Raw genomic sequence first — 16,248 nt, 5'->3', positions numbered from 1 at the left:
GATATTGGTCAGTATCAACGACTTGTGGGGCAGCTCATCTATTTATCCATGACTCGACTTGACATTGCTTATGCTGTGAGTGTCGTGAGTCAATTCATGCACTCTCCTAGTCAATCCAGGCCGTGGTATTTTGTTTGCTAATCATGGTCACTTACGTGTTGTCAGATACTCCAATTGAGCAGAATCATCGGTTGGCTGATTCTGAGGGGGAGTTGTCAGATATTGGTCAGTATCAACGACTTGTGGGGAAGCTCATCTATTTATCCATGACTCGACTTGACATTGCTTATGCTGTGAGTGTCGTGAGTCAATTCATGCACTCTCCTAGTCAATCCAGGCCGTGGTATTTTGTTTGCTAATCATGGTCACTTACGTGTTGAGGCTTGGACAGATACTGATTGTGCAAGATCAATTTCAGATAGGAGGTCTACTTCAAGTTATTGTACCACTATTGGTGGTAACTTGGTTACTTGGCGCAGTAGGAAGCAGGATGTTATCTCTCGATCTAGTGCAGAGGCAAAGTATAGGGCTATGGCTCTTGGGGTAGGCGAGTTGCTTTGGCTGAAAACCTTGATGACAGACTTGTGCCTTCCAGTGTCACTTCCATTCTCACTCTATTGCGACAACAAGTCTGCCATTAGCATAGTAGCAAATCCCGTTCAGCATGACAGGACTAAGCATATAGAGGTGGACTGTCACTTCATTCGAGAGAAGATCATCTCTGGTCAAATTTGCACTCCATTTGTCACAAGCTCTCAGCAGCTTGCAGACATTCTTACAAAGGGCGTCAGCAAGATTGTGTTTGAGAATGCATTGTCCAAGTTAGGCGTTTCAGATATCCACGCACCAACTTGAGGGGGAGTGTTAGCATTTATGATACCACGATTTATGGTATAACTTACCATAATAGCCGAGATATGATAGGCCCAAATCATGGGATGTGATTTACCATATTATCTATGAGATATGATAGCTACTAACCATGTATTTGACTTTATTTACGCATATGTCTAGGCATAGAATATGCAATGATTTGATTTTGTTTCCTTTCTTGTAATATGAGCATGTGCTCATTTTATCTATAAATACTAGAGCTATGAATGGGTAATTCATCTCATTCAAGCCTTTACGCAATTCTCTCTTTTCTCTTCTTTTTATATTTCTACTGTATCAAAGCATGGTTTGTAAAGCTCTGGGTGTGTAGTTAAAACCCTAGGGCAATTTTGTGTAAACCCTAGTGGGTGTGAAAGGTTTTGAAGAGATTCCAAGATGGGATTTGTTTGCAAAGAAGTAGTGTTAATCACATCCACACGTACCGTGGATCCAATTAGATTCCAAGATGGGATTTTTTGGACCTATTTTTGATCTATTGCAGTCTCGATTGGTGTTTTCTTTGTCTTCACGAGGTTCTGCAACAATAGCTTTTTCTTCGTCATTCGCGATTCTGGTATAGTCTACTTTTTTGCTTTCTAGGGTTTATGTGGTGACTATGTGGTCGCTTTTTTTGCATATCAAAAGACGGTAATCTTTCTAGTTAATGTTTGTGTGTTAGAGAGGTGGTTCTCTACGTATTTTGTTATTGTTTTTGTTTCTGATGATTAATAACCAGAAATTGTTTGATAAATTGTCTTCTCAGATGTGACTTCAAAAGAAGCTGGGTTTTCCCCAAGTTTGACTCCAGTATTGGGAGGTAGTGGTGATCACCTTCCAGGCCTTTATATTACGACTGTTAGGCTGGATGAGACCAACTATATGGAGTGGGCTCAATCTACTCGTATGCATATCACTGGTCATAGGATGATCGAGTCAATCGACCATATCGAAGAGACTATCACGTATCCCTCCAAGAGTGATCCTGAATTCAAAGAGTGGAGTGCAAATAATGCACTAGTTATGACGTGGTTGTTGTAGTCAATGCAACCACAAATCAACAAAGGGTTTCTGTTTGTGAAAACAGCTAAAGAGCTATGGCAGGCTAAAAAGAGATGTATTCCTCGGTTGGTAATTTTGCAAAACTGTATGAACTCCAACAACAGATATCAAGATTCCAGTAGGAAGACCAAACTCTTGCTACATTTTACCACACTCTACGTGGTAAATGGGAAGAGTTAGATCACTACCAAGACTATATGCCTGTGTATGCAACTAATGTTAAGCATTTCGTGTTATTGTAGAAAGGAATTGAATCTATGAGTTCTTGGGTGGTCTGCATCTGAGATACGAACTATGGCAGGCTAAAAAAGAGATGTATTCCTCGGTTGGTAATTTTGCAAAACTGTATGAACTCCTACAACAAATATCAAGATTCAAGCAGGAAGACCAAACTCTTGCTACATTTTACCACACTCTACGTGGTAAATGGGAAGAGTTAGATCACTACCAAGACTATATACCTGTGTGTGCAACTAATGTTAAGCATTTCGTGTTATTGTAGAAAGGAATTGAATCTATGAGTTCTTGGGTGGTCTGCATCCGAGATACGAGCATACCAGGGTACAAGTGTTAGGTAGGTATCCAGCCCCTACTTCTGTTAGAGATGTGTTTTCGTATATCCTGGCTGAGGATAGTAGAATGAAGGCTATGTCTGCACCTGTATACATTAAGCCTGAGTTAGAAGTACCATTGTCTAAGAGGCCTGCTCTTGCCGCACAATAATGGAACAAGTCCAATCCTTCAAAAGGAGGGAAGCAGGATGACAAGAGCAAGTTGAGGTGTGATCACTGTGGGTGCACGCGCCACTAGGGAAACATGCTGGAATCTACACGGTCGCCTTACTCCAGTTCCTGCACGTGTGAATGCTAGGCCAAGGCCTGGTCCATTTAGGGGGTTATCTACGGCACATACTACAGAGCGTGAGACTACTTCTACTGGTTATGTCTCCTCAAATCCACCGAGTTCTTTGTCCGGGGCTGAACTTGATACTCTTCGACATCTACTAGCTCAAAATGCCTCCATTTCCACCTCTAACTTCGGTCAGACAGGTATCTCTCATTCGGCACATCAGGTTTCCACATTATTTGATGGGCCACCTTGGATCATTGATTCAGGAGCTACTGATCACATGACTGGTATGGCATCTGATTTTTCTTTGTACAGTTTATGTTTTGGTAAGGATAAGGTAGAGTGGTTGATGGCACCTTCACCTCCATTGCGGGGAAGGGCACTGTTTTTGCCTCTCCTAATCTTACCTTATCCTCTGTTCTTCATGTCCCAAAGTTTACCAATAACCTCCTTTTCGTCAATCACATTACAAAAGGCTTGAATTGTAGTGTAACCTTTTTTCCATCTCACTGTGTGTTTCAGGACTTGGATACGGGGAAGACGATTGGAAGTGGATGTGAGGACAATGGCTTGTATTTGCTGAACGTGAGGCCAACGTCTTATTATGTTGCAAATCAATCTAGTGTTAGGAATAGTAATGTCAATAAAGATCTGTTAATGCGATGGCATAATAGACTAGGTCAGTTACCATTTCCTGTTTTAAAGCATGTGCTTCCCCAGTTTGCTTCTGTTAAATCTTTTAAGTCAAATTGTGAAACATGCATTCTTGCCAAACAATGTTGTGTTTCTTATCCTACTAGTATTAATAAAAGTACAGCTCCTTTGCAGCTTGTTCATTCTGATGTGTGGGGTCCTGAATCTACTACTTCGTTACTTGGTTTTCGTTCCTTTGTTGTATTTGTTGATGACTTTAGTCGATATACTTGGCTCTATCTTATGAAAATCAAAGATAAAGTTCATTCCATTTTTAAAACCTTTCATAGGATGATATGTACTCAATTTGGTTGTCTCCTCAAAATCCTTCGATCTGATAATGGAGGAGAGTTTATATATGGTGGTCTTGCCTCCTTTTTTGCTGATAACGGGATTGTCCATCAGACCTCCTATGTCGAGACACCATAACAAAACGGTGTAGCTGAAAGAAAACACCGTCATATTATAGAGGTGACCCGTTCTCTTCTAATTGGGATGGGAGTGCCTAAAAGTTATTGTGCTGATGCAACCTTATCAGCTACATACCTTATCAATCGCATGCCTTCTAAGATTATTGGCTATCAGTCCCCCTTCTCTATCTTACACCATCACACTGCCTTGTTCACTGTCCCTCTGAAAGTGTTTGTTTGTGTTTGTTATGTTCACATTCATCATCGCAAGGACAAAATGGACCCTAAGGCAATCCAATGTGTCTTTCTTGGATATTCCGCCACTCAGAAAGGGTATCTGTGTTATAACCCTACCACTCGTCGTCACTTTGTCTCCATGGATGTTACATTCTTTGAGTTTGTTCCTTTTTTTCCCACTGTTCGGGATTCTCTACAGGGGGAGACTACTATACAGGTAAATAATCCGTCGTCCATTCAGAGGGAATGCCCCATTCCTTTCCCTATTCCCATTCAGGGGGAGCTTCTTACTAAGGTGCCTATGTCTGGTCCTCCTACCATTAATGATTTGCAGCAAGGAAAGCAGCCAATTGTCTACACTAGGAGGGCAAAACAAGTCATTGACTCACTTTAGAACCAAGAAGTCTCCCTTGATCAAGGTAGGTAATTCCTCAGTTGACATTGATACTCCTGATTCTCTTCCCAATAGTATTCATGTTGATCTTGATGTCCCTATTGCCTATCGTAAGGGTGTTCGTAGTTGTGCAAAACATCCTATATCTCAATTTGTATCCTATGATGCCTTATCTCCAACATATTGTGCTTTCACTTCGTGTATCTCCTCTGTATCTGTTCCTTCTAGTGTTTCAGATGCTCTCAGTCAAACTCCATGGAAGGAAGCCATGCTTGAAGAGATGAAGGCCCTTGAGAAGAATGGTACTTGGGTTATTGTTCCATTACCTAAGGGTAAGAAACCAGTAGGCTGCAAATGGGTCTACACAATAAAGTATCATACAGACGGAACAATTGAAAGATATAAAGCCCGGTTAGTTGCAAAAGGCTTTACTCAGACCTATGGGATTGATTGTTTGGAAACATTTGCTCTAGTTGCCAAGATGAACTCTATACGTGTCCTTCTTTCTTTGGCAGCTAATTTGAAATGGCCTTTACATCAGTTGGATGTAAAGAATGCTTTCCTTCATGGTGACTTGGAGGAAGAGGTCTATATGACTATGCCACCAGGGTTTAAGCTTGCTAATGGTCAGAATTTAGTGTGCAAGCTAAATAAAGCCTTGTATGGGTTAAAGCAGTCGCCACGTGCTTGGTTTGAGAGGTTCAGCACTGTTGTGAAAAGAGTAGGGTACACACAGAGTCGGGCAGATTATACTCTCTTCATCAAGAAGCACTAGGGCTGCTTCACTGCCCTTATTGTATATGTTGATGATATTGTTATCACTGGAAATGATCCAGAAGAGATACATCGAATGAAGTCATTCTTGGGAACAGAGTTCGAGGTTAAAGACCTCGGATCATTGAGATACTTTCTTAGCATCGAGGTGTGAAGATCGAAGAAAGTGGTGTTCATTTCTCAACGGATGTATATGTTAGATTTGTTGGCTAAAAAACGTAGGCTTGGAAATAGACCTATTGATATTCCCATTGAGTAGAACCATAGGCTTAATGAGGTAGATGGAGACCCATTAGACGATGTGGGGAGATTTCAGCGATTGGTTGGGAGACTAATTTACCTATCTCTCACGCACCCAGATATTGCCTACGCTTTTAGTGTGATTAGTCAAGTTATGCATGCTCCACGTACACCTTAACTTAAGGCAGCTCATCAGTTCTTCACTACCTCAAGGGTTCACCTAGTAAAGGGATATTGTTTGGCCATCATGGCCACTTGCGTGTTGAAGCCTATACTGATGTTGATTGGGCAGGGTCTATGACAGATCGGCGGTCTACTTAAGGATATTGCACATTTGTTGGAGGTAATCTTGTTTCATGGCGAAGTAAGAAACAGTCTATAGTAGCTAGATCTAATGCAGAGGCTGAGTTCAGATCCATGGCACATGGAGTTTGTGAGTTGTTATGGCTACGAACGATGTTGGGTGAGTTGGGTTATCCTATTCGCAAGTCAATGAAGTTGTATTGTGACAAGAAGATTGTTATTAGCATTGCCCATAATCCAGTTCAACATGACAGAACAAAACACATTGAAGTCGATCGGCACTTCATCAAGGAAAAGCTTCGTATTGGGCTGATTTGTACTCTATACATCAACACACATGATTAATTGCTGATGTTTTGACTAAGGGTTTGAGCAAGACTTTCTTGCAAAATATGTTAGTCAAGTTGGGTATGATAGATATTTTTGCACCAGCTTGAGGGGAGTGTTGTCAGGGGCTTTTTTGTTATTACTTATATAATGTTAGGGCTTATGTATAATTTTTTAAACTTATTATTATAAATATAATGTGGTGAAAGGATGAAATTCTTTCATTCTTTCTCTCTTTCCCTATCTCTCTCTTTTTCTCTTATCCTCTTTCTTCTCTTTTTCTTCCTCTTATACTTTACTTTTTGATTTGATTATCTCTTAAAGTCAACATACTTCATGTACAGTTTTGAGTGCATCCTAGCAATTCCTGCTAGAACTTTGTTTCTTTCATGGTCATCGTTAGATTTAGATTGGTGAGTATGTGTTTTAGGTGTTGATCATCAACTTATGATGAACCTACAAATATTTTAACACCAAGAGTTCCCCACAACAAAAACTCTGCCCGGACAATTGATCATGGACATCAAAGTGCTGGTGGAAAAGCAGATCTGTTGACATAATGGACAGTGTGAAAACTAGAGTGGAGAATTTGGAGTCAGTGTATGTTAGGAGGTAATTTAGGGGTTTTTTAGGGTTTGGGTGACTGTTAATCTAGTTGTAGAGTCTTTCTTGTTAGTGAATTTGATCTGACTGGACTAGGGTCCTGTGGTTTTTTCCTTTGGGGTTTCCATGTAAAATATCTTCTGCTAATTGTGAGGTTGAATTTACTCTACTTTACAGTTTATATATGATTTACAATCACGATGAATGGATTCATTTATATGCTTGAATCACCATTAATTTAGTTAAGATTCAATAAAAAATGACCCATTCATCCCCCACCTCTAGGTCTGGATTGTAAGTGTTGTGAAACCTACATCAGAGCCTAGGGTTATGGTTCTATATCTCTTAGATTCATTTTAGAGAACATATTTATTATCATCACAGAGATAACTAAAGTACTAAAACTGTTCAACAATAACACTTCCATGAGGCATTAATGCAAGGTACCAGAAGTGCAATTGCAGGCTGTAAAACAGCTGGTGCCATGATTGTTGGCAGCTACTTCAGGGAATCCACCAGCAGCACATATGCATGTCCATCCATTTTCAGCCGATCCTCCTGCAGCTGAATAAAAGGCAAATTCAGTAAGTGAATCAAACTTTATGAATAAAGGCACTTTCCCATCACCATATCATATGAACCGATAAATTTCTCCCAAATATGTAAGAAAAGATAAGCTGTATAGGGGAAAAGTCATGCATTTGTCAGAATTCTAACACCACAGGATTCCTAAATCTATCTGTTGCAGACTCTCTCTCTATGATTGCGATAAATATTGATGCTTCCAAGCTCATTTTTTGCAAGTTAAATACTTCCATCACCAGATGAATTGATGCTTGATTAATTGTGTCAAATGGAAACAAATCTGATTGTTGCTGAAAAAACATATTATCTATCCTTGAGATCAAGTACATTCAAACTATTGGGGTAAAATACATCCCAGCACACTTGTCTATATGTGAATTGAAGTAACACTGATAACAATAATTCAAGAGCCATGGCAGAGCAAGGTATAAGTTTGACGCATGGTTCTAGGACTTGGCGAGTATTTGAGACCTGGGAAAGTTGCAAAGACTCAGCTTGAGTTGATACCAAGTCCCAACAATTTATTAGTGAAAAGAAAAATAACAAAGGTGAGCCTCTGGTTTATGGGGTCATAATGGCTGTAACGCCATTATAATGGAGATTACAGCCGGGAACCACTATTATAAGTTCATGGACCGGTGTGACTATATGTCAATTTGTTTCTTCCATTAGTCTCACTCTTTTCTCCTATTTTCTCACTTCAGAAAGCTGAAACCCTTCCTACAACCTCCCAAATCACAGATTTACTTCTAAAACTCAAAACCCGTCAGATCTAAGCTCCTAGATTCAAGTTTGAACTTCCGAACAATTTTTGTTTTTATTTTTTCATTTTTTTTTCTCTTAGCAACAAGTTAAAATTGGTGTTTTATAGTAGATCTAAAACTTTTGTTCTGGAGATTGTTTCTTAGCTGCTTCTTTTTTTCCCCCTAAATTTTGCTTCTTAGCTTTAGATATACTATTTTTTTATTTTTTGGAGGGTATTTTCTTAAAAGATGTAATTTTTTTCCTTCACAAAAGTTTGTAAATGATATATATATATATATATATATATATATATATATATATATATATATATATATTTGTCATATGCATGCTTTAGGTGTTGTGATTCTTAATTTTCTCTTGTTTCTTTTTATTCTAATTTTTATTAATTTCTTATTTTTATGATTTATTCACTAATTTATTTTTATTTTCTATTATTCATTAAAACATAGAGTTTGTATGGAAGGTTTGGTTGGATATATTGTATTGTTTGATGTATGTAATTTACTCACTAGTGTAATATATTGCACTCAGTATTTCAGTTTACTAAGAGTAAACTGAAATACTGAGTGCAATAATATACTAATTATCATGCCATATTACTGATCTAAATAGTTTAATTACCAATTAGTATATTTTTAGTTTAATATATTTATTTAGTTTAGTAATTAGTAATTTTTTTTTTTCAATTTACTAAGTAGTTTAAGATGATGTATTTACTTGGTGAACTCATTAATATACTAATCTATTTAGTATAGTAACTAATGACTAATTACTATATTATGTATATTTTATTTCGATCATTTACCAACTAGTAATTAGCAATTTAGTATACTATTTTGAATTTTTCTTATTTACTAGTACTATATAAAATATTGGATTGTGCAATTTAGTTTTACAGATATTGTACAAAGAATTTTTTATTTGTTGCAGAAATTAAAAATGACCCGAACACATCAAGGTGGAAATTGAAAACAGATAACTAGATTGAAAAAATAATAATAATAAAAATATATATATATACTTTGACTGGTTATGTCAACTTGTGGTGCTGAGATGGGTGCACAAGTTACCAGCCTCAAACTTCATTCCCTTATACTCAAATTGTGGAAGCCTGATACTCAGACAAGCAGTTTCATGCTTGAGAACCAAGTAATAAGGTGCATAACTATAATCTAATGCATCTGTTTTATTCATTTCCATCTTAGGTTGTCAAGCTGTAGCTGCCTGGCTGATACTTTTCTCGGAGGATTATTGGTTGTGTTTAAATTGAATGACATTTCATAGAGCTGAAATTTTTGAGCTTCAAAATTGTTAAGAATTGCAAGTATGTTGAGTTAATTGCTTAGCAGCAGCAAACCTCATTAATAGCAGTATGAAGTGCTGGCTTAAGTACAGCAATAAATAAGATGCATACCAGGACTGCAATCACAGGATGTAGAGCAGTTGGTTCCAACAGCAAAGCTTTGGTTCCCTTGATATGCAGAAGAACATGTACATGCCCATTTGTTCAGCTGAGAGGTATCAGAAATATCATCTGCCACAAAAAAGCCATAAATTTATGCTTCTTTAAAATAATACACTTTTTTTTCAAATTACACACAGAGCTACATAGGGTTTTTAACAAATACACACAAAGAAACACCATTTTTAGTCTCTCTCTCTCTATATATATATTATACATAATATACCCACACATTTCACACGCAGAGATGGATGCCAAATGTTTATCCATATAGTATACTAGCATAGATATCTTAATCTTCAAGTTATTAAAGGAATTCAGGACATGGTTGATACTAACCACAAAGAATTTGTCGAATCCATATCAAGCTAACAAGGCAAGCAAAAGCAACTTCCACTTGGAACTTCATTTATTCTAGCCGAAATACTGACCTGAAAGCAAAAGAAGCCAGTCATACTTAATTTTTACTTCAGAACAATAACAATATTATGTGCATTACGTAAGGAACTAGTTCTATCTAACTGAAGTCAAATGGATCCAAGAAAAAGTTCTAGTAATTCACAAGCTGAACTACTGAAGCTTTCCATTTTTAAGCTTTTCACACAGATGCAGTTTTTCAAGCCATCTCACACTGTGCCTTGTATAAGTAGTTGATAACCAAAAAAGTAGAGAAGTCTTGCTGAAGGAAAGAGAGCACACCTTCACCTTCATTTAGTACACACCTAGAAAAGAAATTACATATAAAATCCATTTTGGTCATTTTAAAATGTGAACCCTATAAGTTTTAAGGTAGATGATTTTGAACCACGAAGCACTACAGAAAGAAATTTTGACAAATTTCTCAGGGATAAAGGACACAACCTCACACCAATAGAAATAACTAATAATCTTCTCGTTTCTGTTAAAAAAGCCAAAAGGTCAAAGTAACACAATAATGAAACAGAACAAAAGAATATCAACCTTCATCAGGAACAAGAGGTTTTACTCATAGGATGCCTGTGATCTTAAATTCCTCAATCTGCACAAAACCAGTAACAACTCATTATATATTTCAAGAATCAAATGGATATCCAGGGTAGTTTGAAATACAGAGAGATTTTAAAGGTATTCACAAGAAAAATAAAAAATTAAAAACTCTCTCCAAAAGAAGCATTTTCCAATCATCTAAAACTAAAAAATTACAGTACATAGCAAGATAAGCTGAACATCAATTCAGACTCTATAAAACTAGAGATTGCATTTAAATTTAAGACATGCTGTTGTTTATGGATCGCATTTGGTTTGGATTCAGCTGTTGCCTCACTTTTCAGACCTAGATTATCTGCAAGGCACAAAGAAAATTTTCAACACAAACACATACATTTTGAGCACTAACATAGAGAAATTGATGAAGTTCGTAAATTGAATTAGGATATAATAGGTAGGAACTACAAAACACATGGTTGGCCAACAAAGCTCTGTAAGTTTATTCGTCTCATCCTACATTTTCAGAGCAATACTACTGTGGACAAAGGTGGTTTTTTTGTCTTATTGTTATTATAATGTGATTAAATTAGGGTTTCAATCTAACTAATGTCTTTCAAGCAAAATAATTAGCCATCTACAGTACAAAGTAACTACAACCTACGAGATAATGATACACAACTAACAGGCTTAAATGCAAAAGAAACAAGTAACCCCCACCAGTCACAGAAAATTTTGTCAGTATAGTTACATCAAATAATAAAGATGGCTGGTCAGTCTCTTAAAAGTCCTTTCTTGAACGGCTCAAACTTTAAACCAGACTTCTTGTCCAGAATCAACTTTTTTCAGGATGAAGAAAACTATTTCATTATTGAAACCCTAAAAAAGCAGTGAAACCAACTTTTTCAGCTCAATGAATAAACAGAGAAGCAAACCAGCACCACCCATGAAATTGTATTAGAAACTACACTGATTTGGCAACCCAATTTAGAATTAGCTAACGAATACTTAAAAATTATATAGGGCAGACCAACCTTATCCCCAAAAAAAACTTTTCTTTCAGATTCTAAACATGAGATTTCAGGTGAAAGCAAAAGCACACCCAGAAATCTGAGCATTCAAGCTTCGGTAATCCATCACAGTTGATAGATGATTGGTGACAAGGGTAATGCAAAACAGAAATCTGACAGCAGATAAGACAGAGAGAGAGTTGTGTTTTCCCAATTAAGTATTCAAAATAGAAGAGATTGCTAGAATATACAAAGATCAATCAACTAAAGCCACTGAAAACAGCCACCCGAAAGAGACCCACCAACAATCAATTAGCTATTAACCGACACAAATTAATAATTAAAACCCAATTAAGTAGTACATAAGCAGTACATACATTCATACATATATATATATATATATATGATTGTTTTTAATAATATACATTATTAGATTGTATACGTTGCTAATCATTGCCCGTATATATGCGTGAAAAAGGAAAGTATTCGTAATTTTGAAAAGTCGACAAGCCAACGGTCAGAAAAAAATCTTTGCTTCAAAGACATGTCTGATGTTTGAAATTTGAAGGAGCGTTTATATACAAACTAGTATCGGTTAAAAACTGACGTGTGTGAAGGAGACTTTAACGTATCGTATACACCGACCCCACCCACCTACTCGGTGTCGATTGTCCAGACATGATATATGACGACTGATGACATCTATCACCTGCAACGTCGATTTAGTTGTGCCTCTATCCATAAATCATAAATATATAGTAATAAAAATAAATAATTCAGACAAAAAAATGCACTTGAGTAAAAAGATTTAAGTGCAATTAAGATCATAAGAAATAAATAAACGAATGAATGAATAAAAGTGGAAAGAAAAATACCAGTGATAAATAATAATGACTGTATCTGTTTATAACTAAATCAAAAAATTTAACTCTCTAATTTATTTTCAATAAAAATTTTAGGGAAAAAAAAAAAAATTCAAAAAAGCTAAATAAAACAAAATTCATAGGTCCAAAGCAAAAAAATGGTTGCTTCGAGCAGTAAACAAAAATGCTCTTCCAACGCCTATTCATTCGATTCTCCTTAATTCAGGATTTTGGAAGGCTACATTTTCATAATAAATTAGGGTTTATAACTCTAACTAAGCAAAATAATTGAGAAATTAGGGTTTCATTTCAATCTCCGTAACTGTACTTTCCCCACTCAAGCCACTACTCGCCGTGTCCTCTAGTTACAGTGAATCCGAGCTCAACTAAAAGAATACACTGTATAAACACACACAGATACATATATATATATAAATATATATTGAGCTTCAGATTTGTTAAAGAACACGAAAGATTGAAGAAAGAAAACGTACAAGCTGAGTAAGTGTGACAATTGATTGATCGAAGAAGCTTCAAAGATTCACAGAGGAATTGCTGATGAGTGAATATTGAGATTCAAAATGATCGTGTAGATGTGAATCAGAGACACTTTGAACTCTAAAATCCACATTTTAATCTGATTGGCATTGTTCTACAAGACTTCATTAGAAAAAGGTTCTATATATATATATATATATTGAGAGAGAGTGAAGAGTGTTGAACAGAGAATACGTAGTAGCTATGGAGAGAGAAAGTAGTAGATAATACTAATAGATATGGAGAGAGAAGCAGATAATAGTAGGTAATATCTAGAGAGAAAAAGAGGAGAGTGTTTAGAGAGAGAAAATGTAGTAGATATGACCGAGGAAGAAGAGGAGAGCTGTTGCACAAAGGTCGACGGTGGCGCTGAGGTCTGCTTTAAGAATGGGGATATACAGTGGGTCCCACAGTTTGGTCACCGAATATGGTTGCGCGGTCACTCACTTTCAGTTTTGATCAGCGAGAGATCTGTAATGTAGAGCGAGTAGAGTATAATTCTACGGTCAAAAGTGGTCCTACCTAATCCTTACTTTAACTATGAGTATTTTTAAGGAGCTGTATTCTTTTAGCTTTTTTAGGAATAAATTGAATAATATAACAATTAATTAAAGAAATGACAGCAAAAGAATCAATTAAAAAAAAATTTCTTTCTTTTTCCTTTTTTTAATCTGCAACCTCTGACCTAAAAAGAGTCGGTCAATTTGAAATATAAGATATTTATTTCTTTTCACATGGATGATTTTAATGCACAAGAGAGACAAAAAAAAAAAAAAAACAAAAATATTAAAATAAAACAAATTTGAACCAAATCTCCAATTTAAAGCCCAACTAACAAACATATGCATGTAAAAATTTCAAATTTTATTTAGGGTTAATTTCAGTCAATAAGATTGCTCTATTGACAATTAGATAAAATGTAGTCCTTTTTAGGACAATGACATCCCTCGTCAAATTTTACATCCAAACAAAGCCTAAAAAAGAAGGAAATGTCTACATTACTCTTCAATATTCATATTTGATCTAAAATATTAAAATCTTTAAATGATCAAAATGTCCCTCTTCGAGGGAAAAACAAAATTAACTCACCAACCTACACACCCTCTCTATTAGACCTCTTTATTTTCTCCATCCTATCATCGCCACCACAACCCACCTCTGCCACCGCCACCACTAACCCCACAACTACAAACCACCATCGCCACCACCCACCTTTTTCTTTATTTTGCTCGTCCACTCATTACAACATCAAAACCCAATTGCCAATTCTCAACCGCTGTATACCAATTACGTCTTGGTTCACGCAACTTCTTCGTCGATACGTCGTCACTCATCGCCGATTCCACTCTACCTGATCTAGAAGAGTCCAACAAGGGTAACAACCAATTGTGTGTGTGTGTGTGTGTATATCAAAAGTACTGCTAAAAAATGACAAATGGGGCAATGGAGCTTGGGGGATTTGCGAGGACGAGAGGTGATACACATAGAGAGGAGGAACGATGATTGCTCCGATCTGACAAGTATTCTGATTTCCACTTATAGTCTGAGCCTAAAGATTAATGTTGGCTTGGAGAGCTCACTGTTAGCGTAGAATCTGCCGAACACATGACCATATTCCCAATCGACACCCTCAAAATTAGGCATACAGGCAATTAGTTGGTGAGCATTGGTGTTGTTGATGGCAACAGAGAAGGTTGTAGTGGCTATTTAGGGTTTTGGTGTTTGATGTTAGCAACTTAGGGCTTCGATTGCTGGCCACTTTGGTGTTTCATAATTTGCAAATCGTTGATTAACGATTCAAGGGAATTGACGATCATTGATTCAGGGTGTTTTGCTTTGGTGGGAGTTCTTCAATGGATTACAGAGAGAATAAAGGTTGAAGATGATGAATCACATGTTTTGGTGGGTGTAGATTGTATTGAGATTTTTTTTAGGTAATTAGGGTGTCTAATTGATTTTTGATGGAGGAGAGTTCACTGGCATGCTTTGGAGTGGTTGTGTTTGGTGTTGCATATATACGGGATACCAATGTGATGGTGGTTCTGGTGGTGTGCAGCCAGTGGACGTGTTTGGCCTTTGACATAAGGCACCATGGTGATGGTCATTATGGTGGTGTGCTACTAGTGGAGGTGGCAACCTGTAACAACCCAACCTCGGAAGATCCGAGTCATTAACGAGTGAAGAAAGCAAGTTCGGATCCTTATCCAAAACCGAGGGCTCACTAGGGGTAAAATAGTTATTTAGTTATTTTACCCAAGGAAGAGGATAATAGGGAAAAGAAGACCAAAGGGAGACTAGTAGTAAGGACATAGTCTTGGGGGTGGGAGCTCAGTCAAATTTGGATGTTGTGGATCCTAATGGGAAATAGCAAAAGAAGAAATAGAATTTCCCTCTTTCAGATTGGGTGCCTAGAGGTAAAGGAAATGGTGGTAGTATTCCACCAAGAGCTAGTTGTTGATGTTAGGCAACTGGAATGTTAGAGGCCTGAATAGGCCTTGTATGCAAAGAGAAGTTAAGAGTTGGATAACTGAGAATAAATTTGCTCTTATTGTTTTAGTTGAAACTCGAGTCAGAGAGAGGAAAGCTGAAAAAATTCAAAGCAAAATTTGCAAAAATTGGCTTTGGTTGTCTAATTATAATTGTAACCCTCTTGGAAAATTATGGATTGGTTGGAATAATGCTATTTTTATGTTTCTTTAGTGCATGTTAGTACTCAAACTATGTTGATTAAGGTGAAGCTTAAAGAAACTGGAGTGACTGTGTTTGTTTCTGCATGGTATATGCTGCAAATACTGTGAATAAGAGGAAGAATCTTTAGAAAATTCTTCAAAGTCATTCTATTTTGGCTGATAGCCCTTGGTTAGCGATTGGAGATTGGAATGTTGTGAGATATCATAGCGAGAAGAAATGAGGTTTGCAGGTTCCTCAAAGGATTCTTGAAGAGTTTAATGAAGCTGTTCAAGCTGCCAATCTAGAGGATTTACCTGTTTATAATAGGAACTAGTCTTGGACTACCAAGCAAGGGAGGGAGAGAAGAATTATTGCCAAATTAGACAGAGCATTGGTCAATTTGGACTAGCTTGTTAATTTCACTGATACTAAATTATATTTCACTGCGTATCTTTATCTAACCATTATGGTCTAACAGTTAAATGGCATTCTTCCAGCTCAGAAGCGCCGAAGCCATTTAAGTTCTTAAAAATCTGTAGCATGCGTGAAGAGGTTCAGGAGATTATTCATAAGGCTTGGGCTAGCTGTAAATACTTCTGGTTCTCCTATGCATCAGTTAATGCAAAAATTA

The 16,248-nt window shown here is 36.8% G+C and overlaps 1 protein-coding gene across 8 annotated transcripts in view; it reads right to left on the bottom strand.

Moving 5' to 3' along the window:
• Positions 1 to 13,301, bottom strand: part of LOC132306190 (receptor-like serine/threonine-protein kinase NCRK) — a 30,235-nt gene extending 16,934 nt beyond the window's left edge. The window contains exons 1-5 of one of the 8 annotated variants that reach the window (XM_059803491.1): positions 12,905 to 13,301; positions 10,535 to 10,895; positions 9,914 to 10,005; positions 9,527 to 9,646; positions 7,210 to 7,326 (exon numbers count right to left, since the gene is read on the bottom strand). In XM_059803491.1, the coding sequence (XP_059659474.1) occupies positions 7,210 to 7,326; positions 9,527 to 9,646; positions 9,914 to 9,983 (307 nt within the window). In that variant the 5' untranslated portion in view covers positions 9,984 to 10,005; positions 10,535 to 10,895; positions 12,905 to 13,301. Of the gene's footprint in view, positions 1 to 7,209; positions 7,327 to 9,526; positions 9,647 to 9,913; positions 10,006 to 10,534; positions 11,197 to 11,571; positions 11,883 to 12,904 lie in introns of those variants that run through there. The other 7 variants (XM_059803496.1, XM_059803494.1, XM_059803492.1 and 4 more) reach the window with 7 other exon arrangements.
• Positions 13,302 to 16,248: the final 2,947 nt, after the last annotated feature.

This window comes from Cornus florida, unplaced genomic scaffold (genome assembly GCF_030987335.1).
Source record: "Cornus florida cultivar Cherokee Brave unplaced genomic scaffold, ASM3098733v1 CherokeeBrave_3.0.0_Hap2_Chr05, whole genome shotgun sequence".
In the NCBI taxonomy this organism is placed as follows: domain Eukaryota; kingdom Viridiplantae; phylum Streptophyta; class Magnoliopsida; order Cornales; family Cornaceae; genus Cornus; species Cornus florida.
The sequence above is the reverse complement of the archived record's forward strand: the minus strand, read 5'-3'. Positions and strand labels throughout refer to the sequence as shown.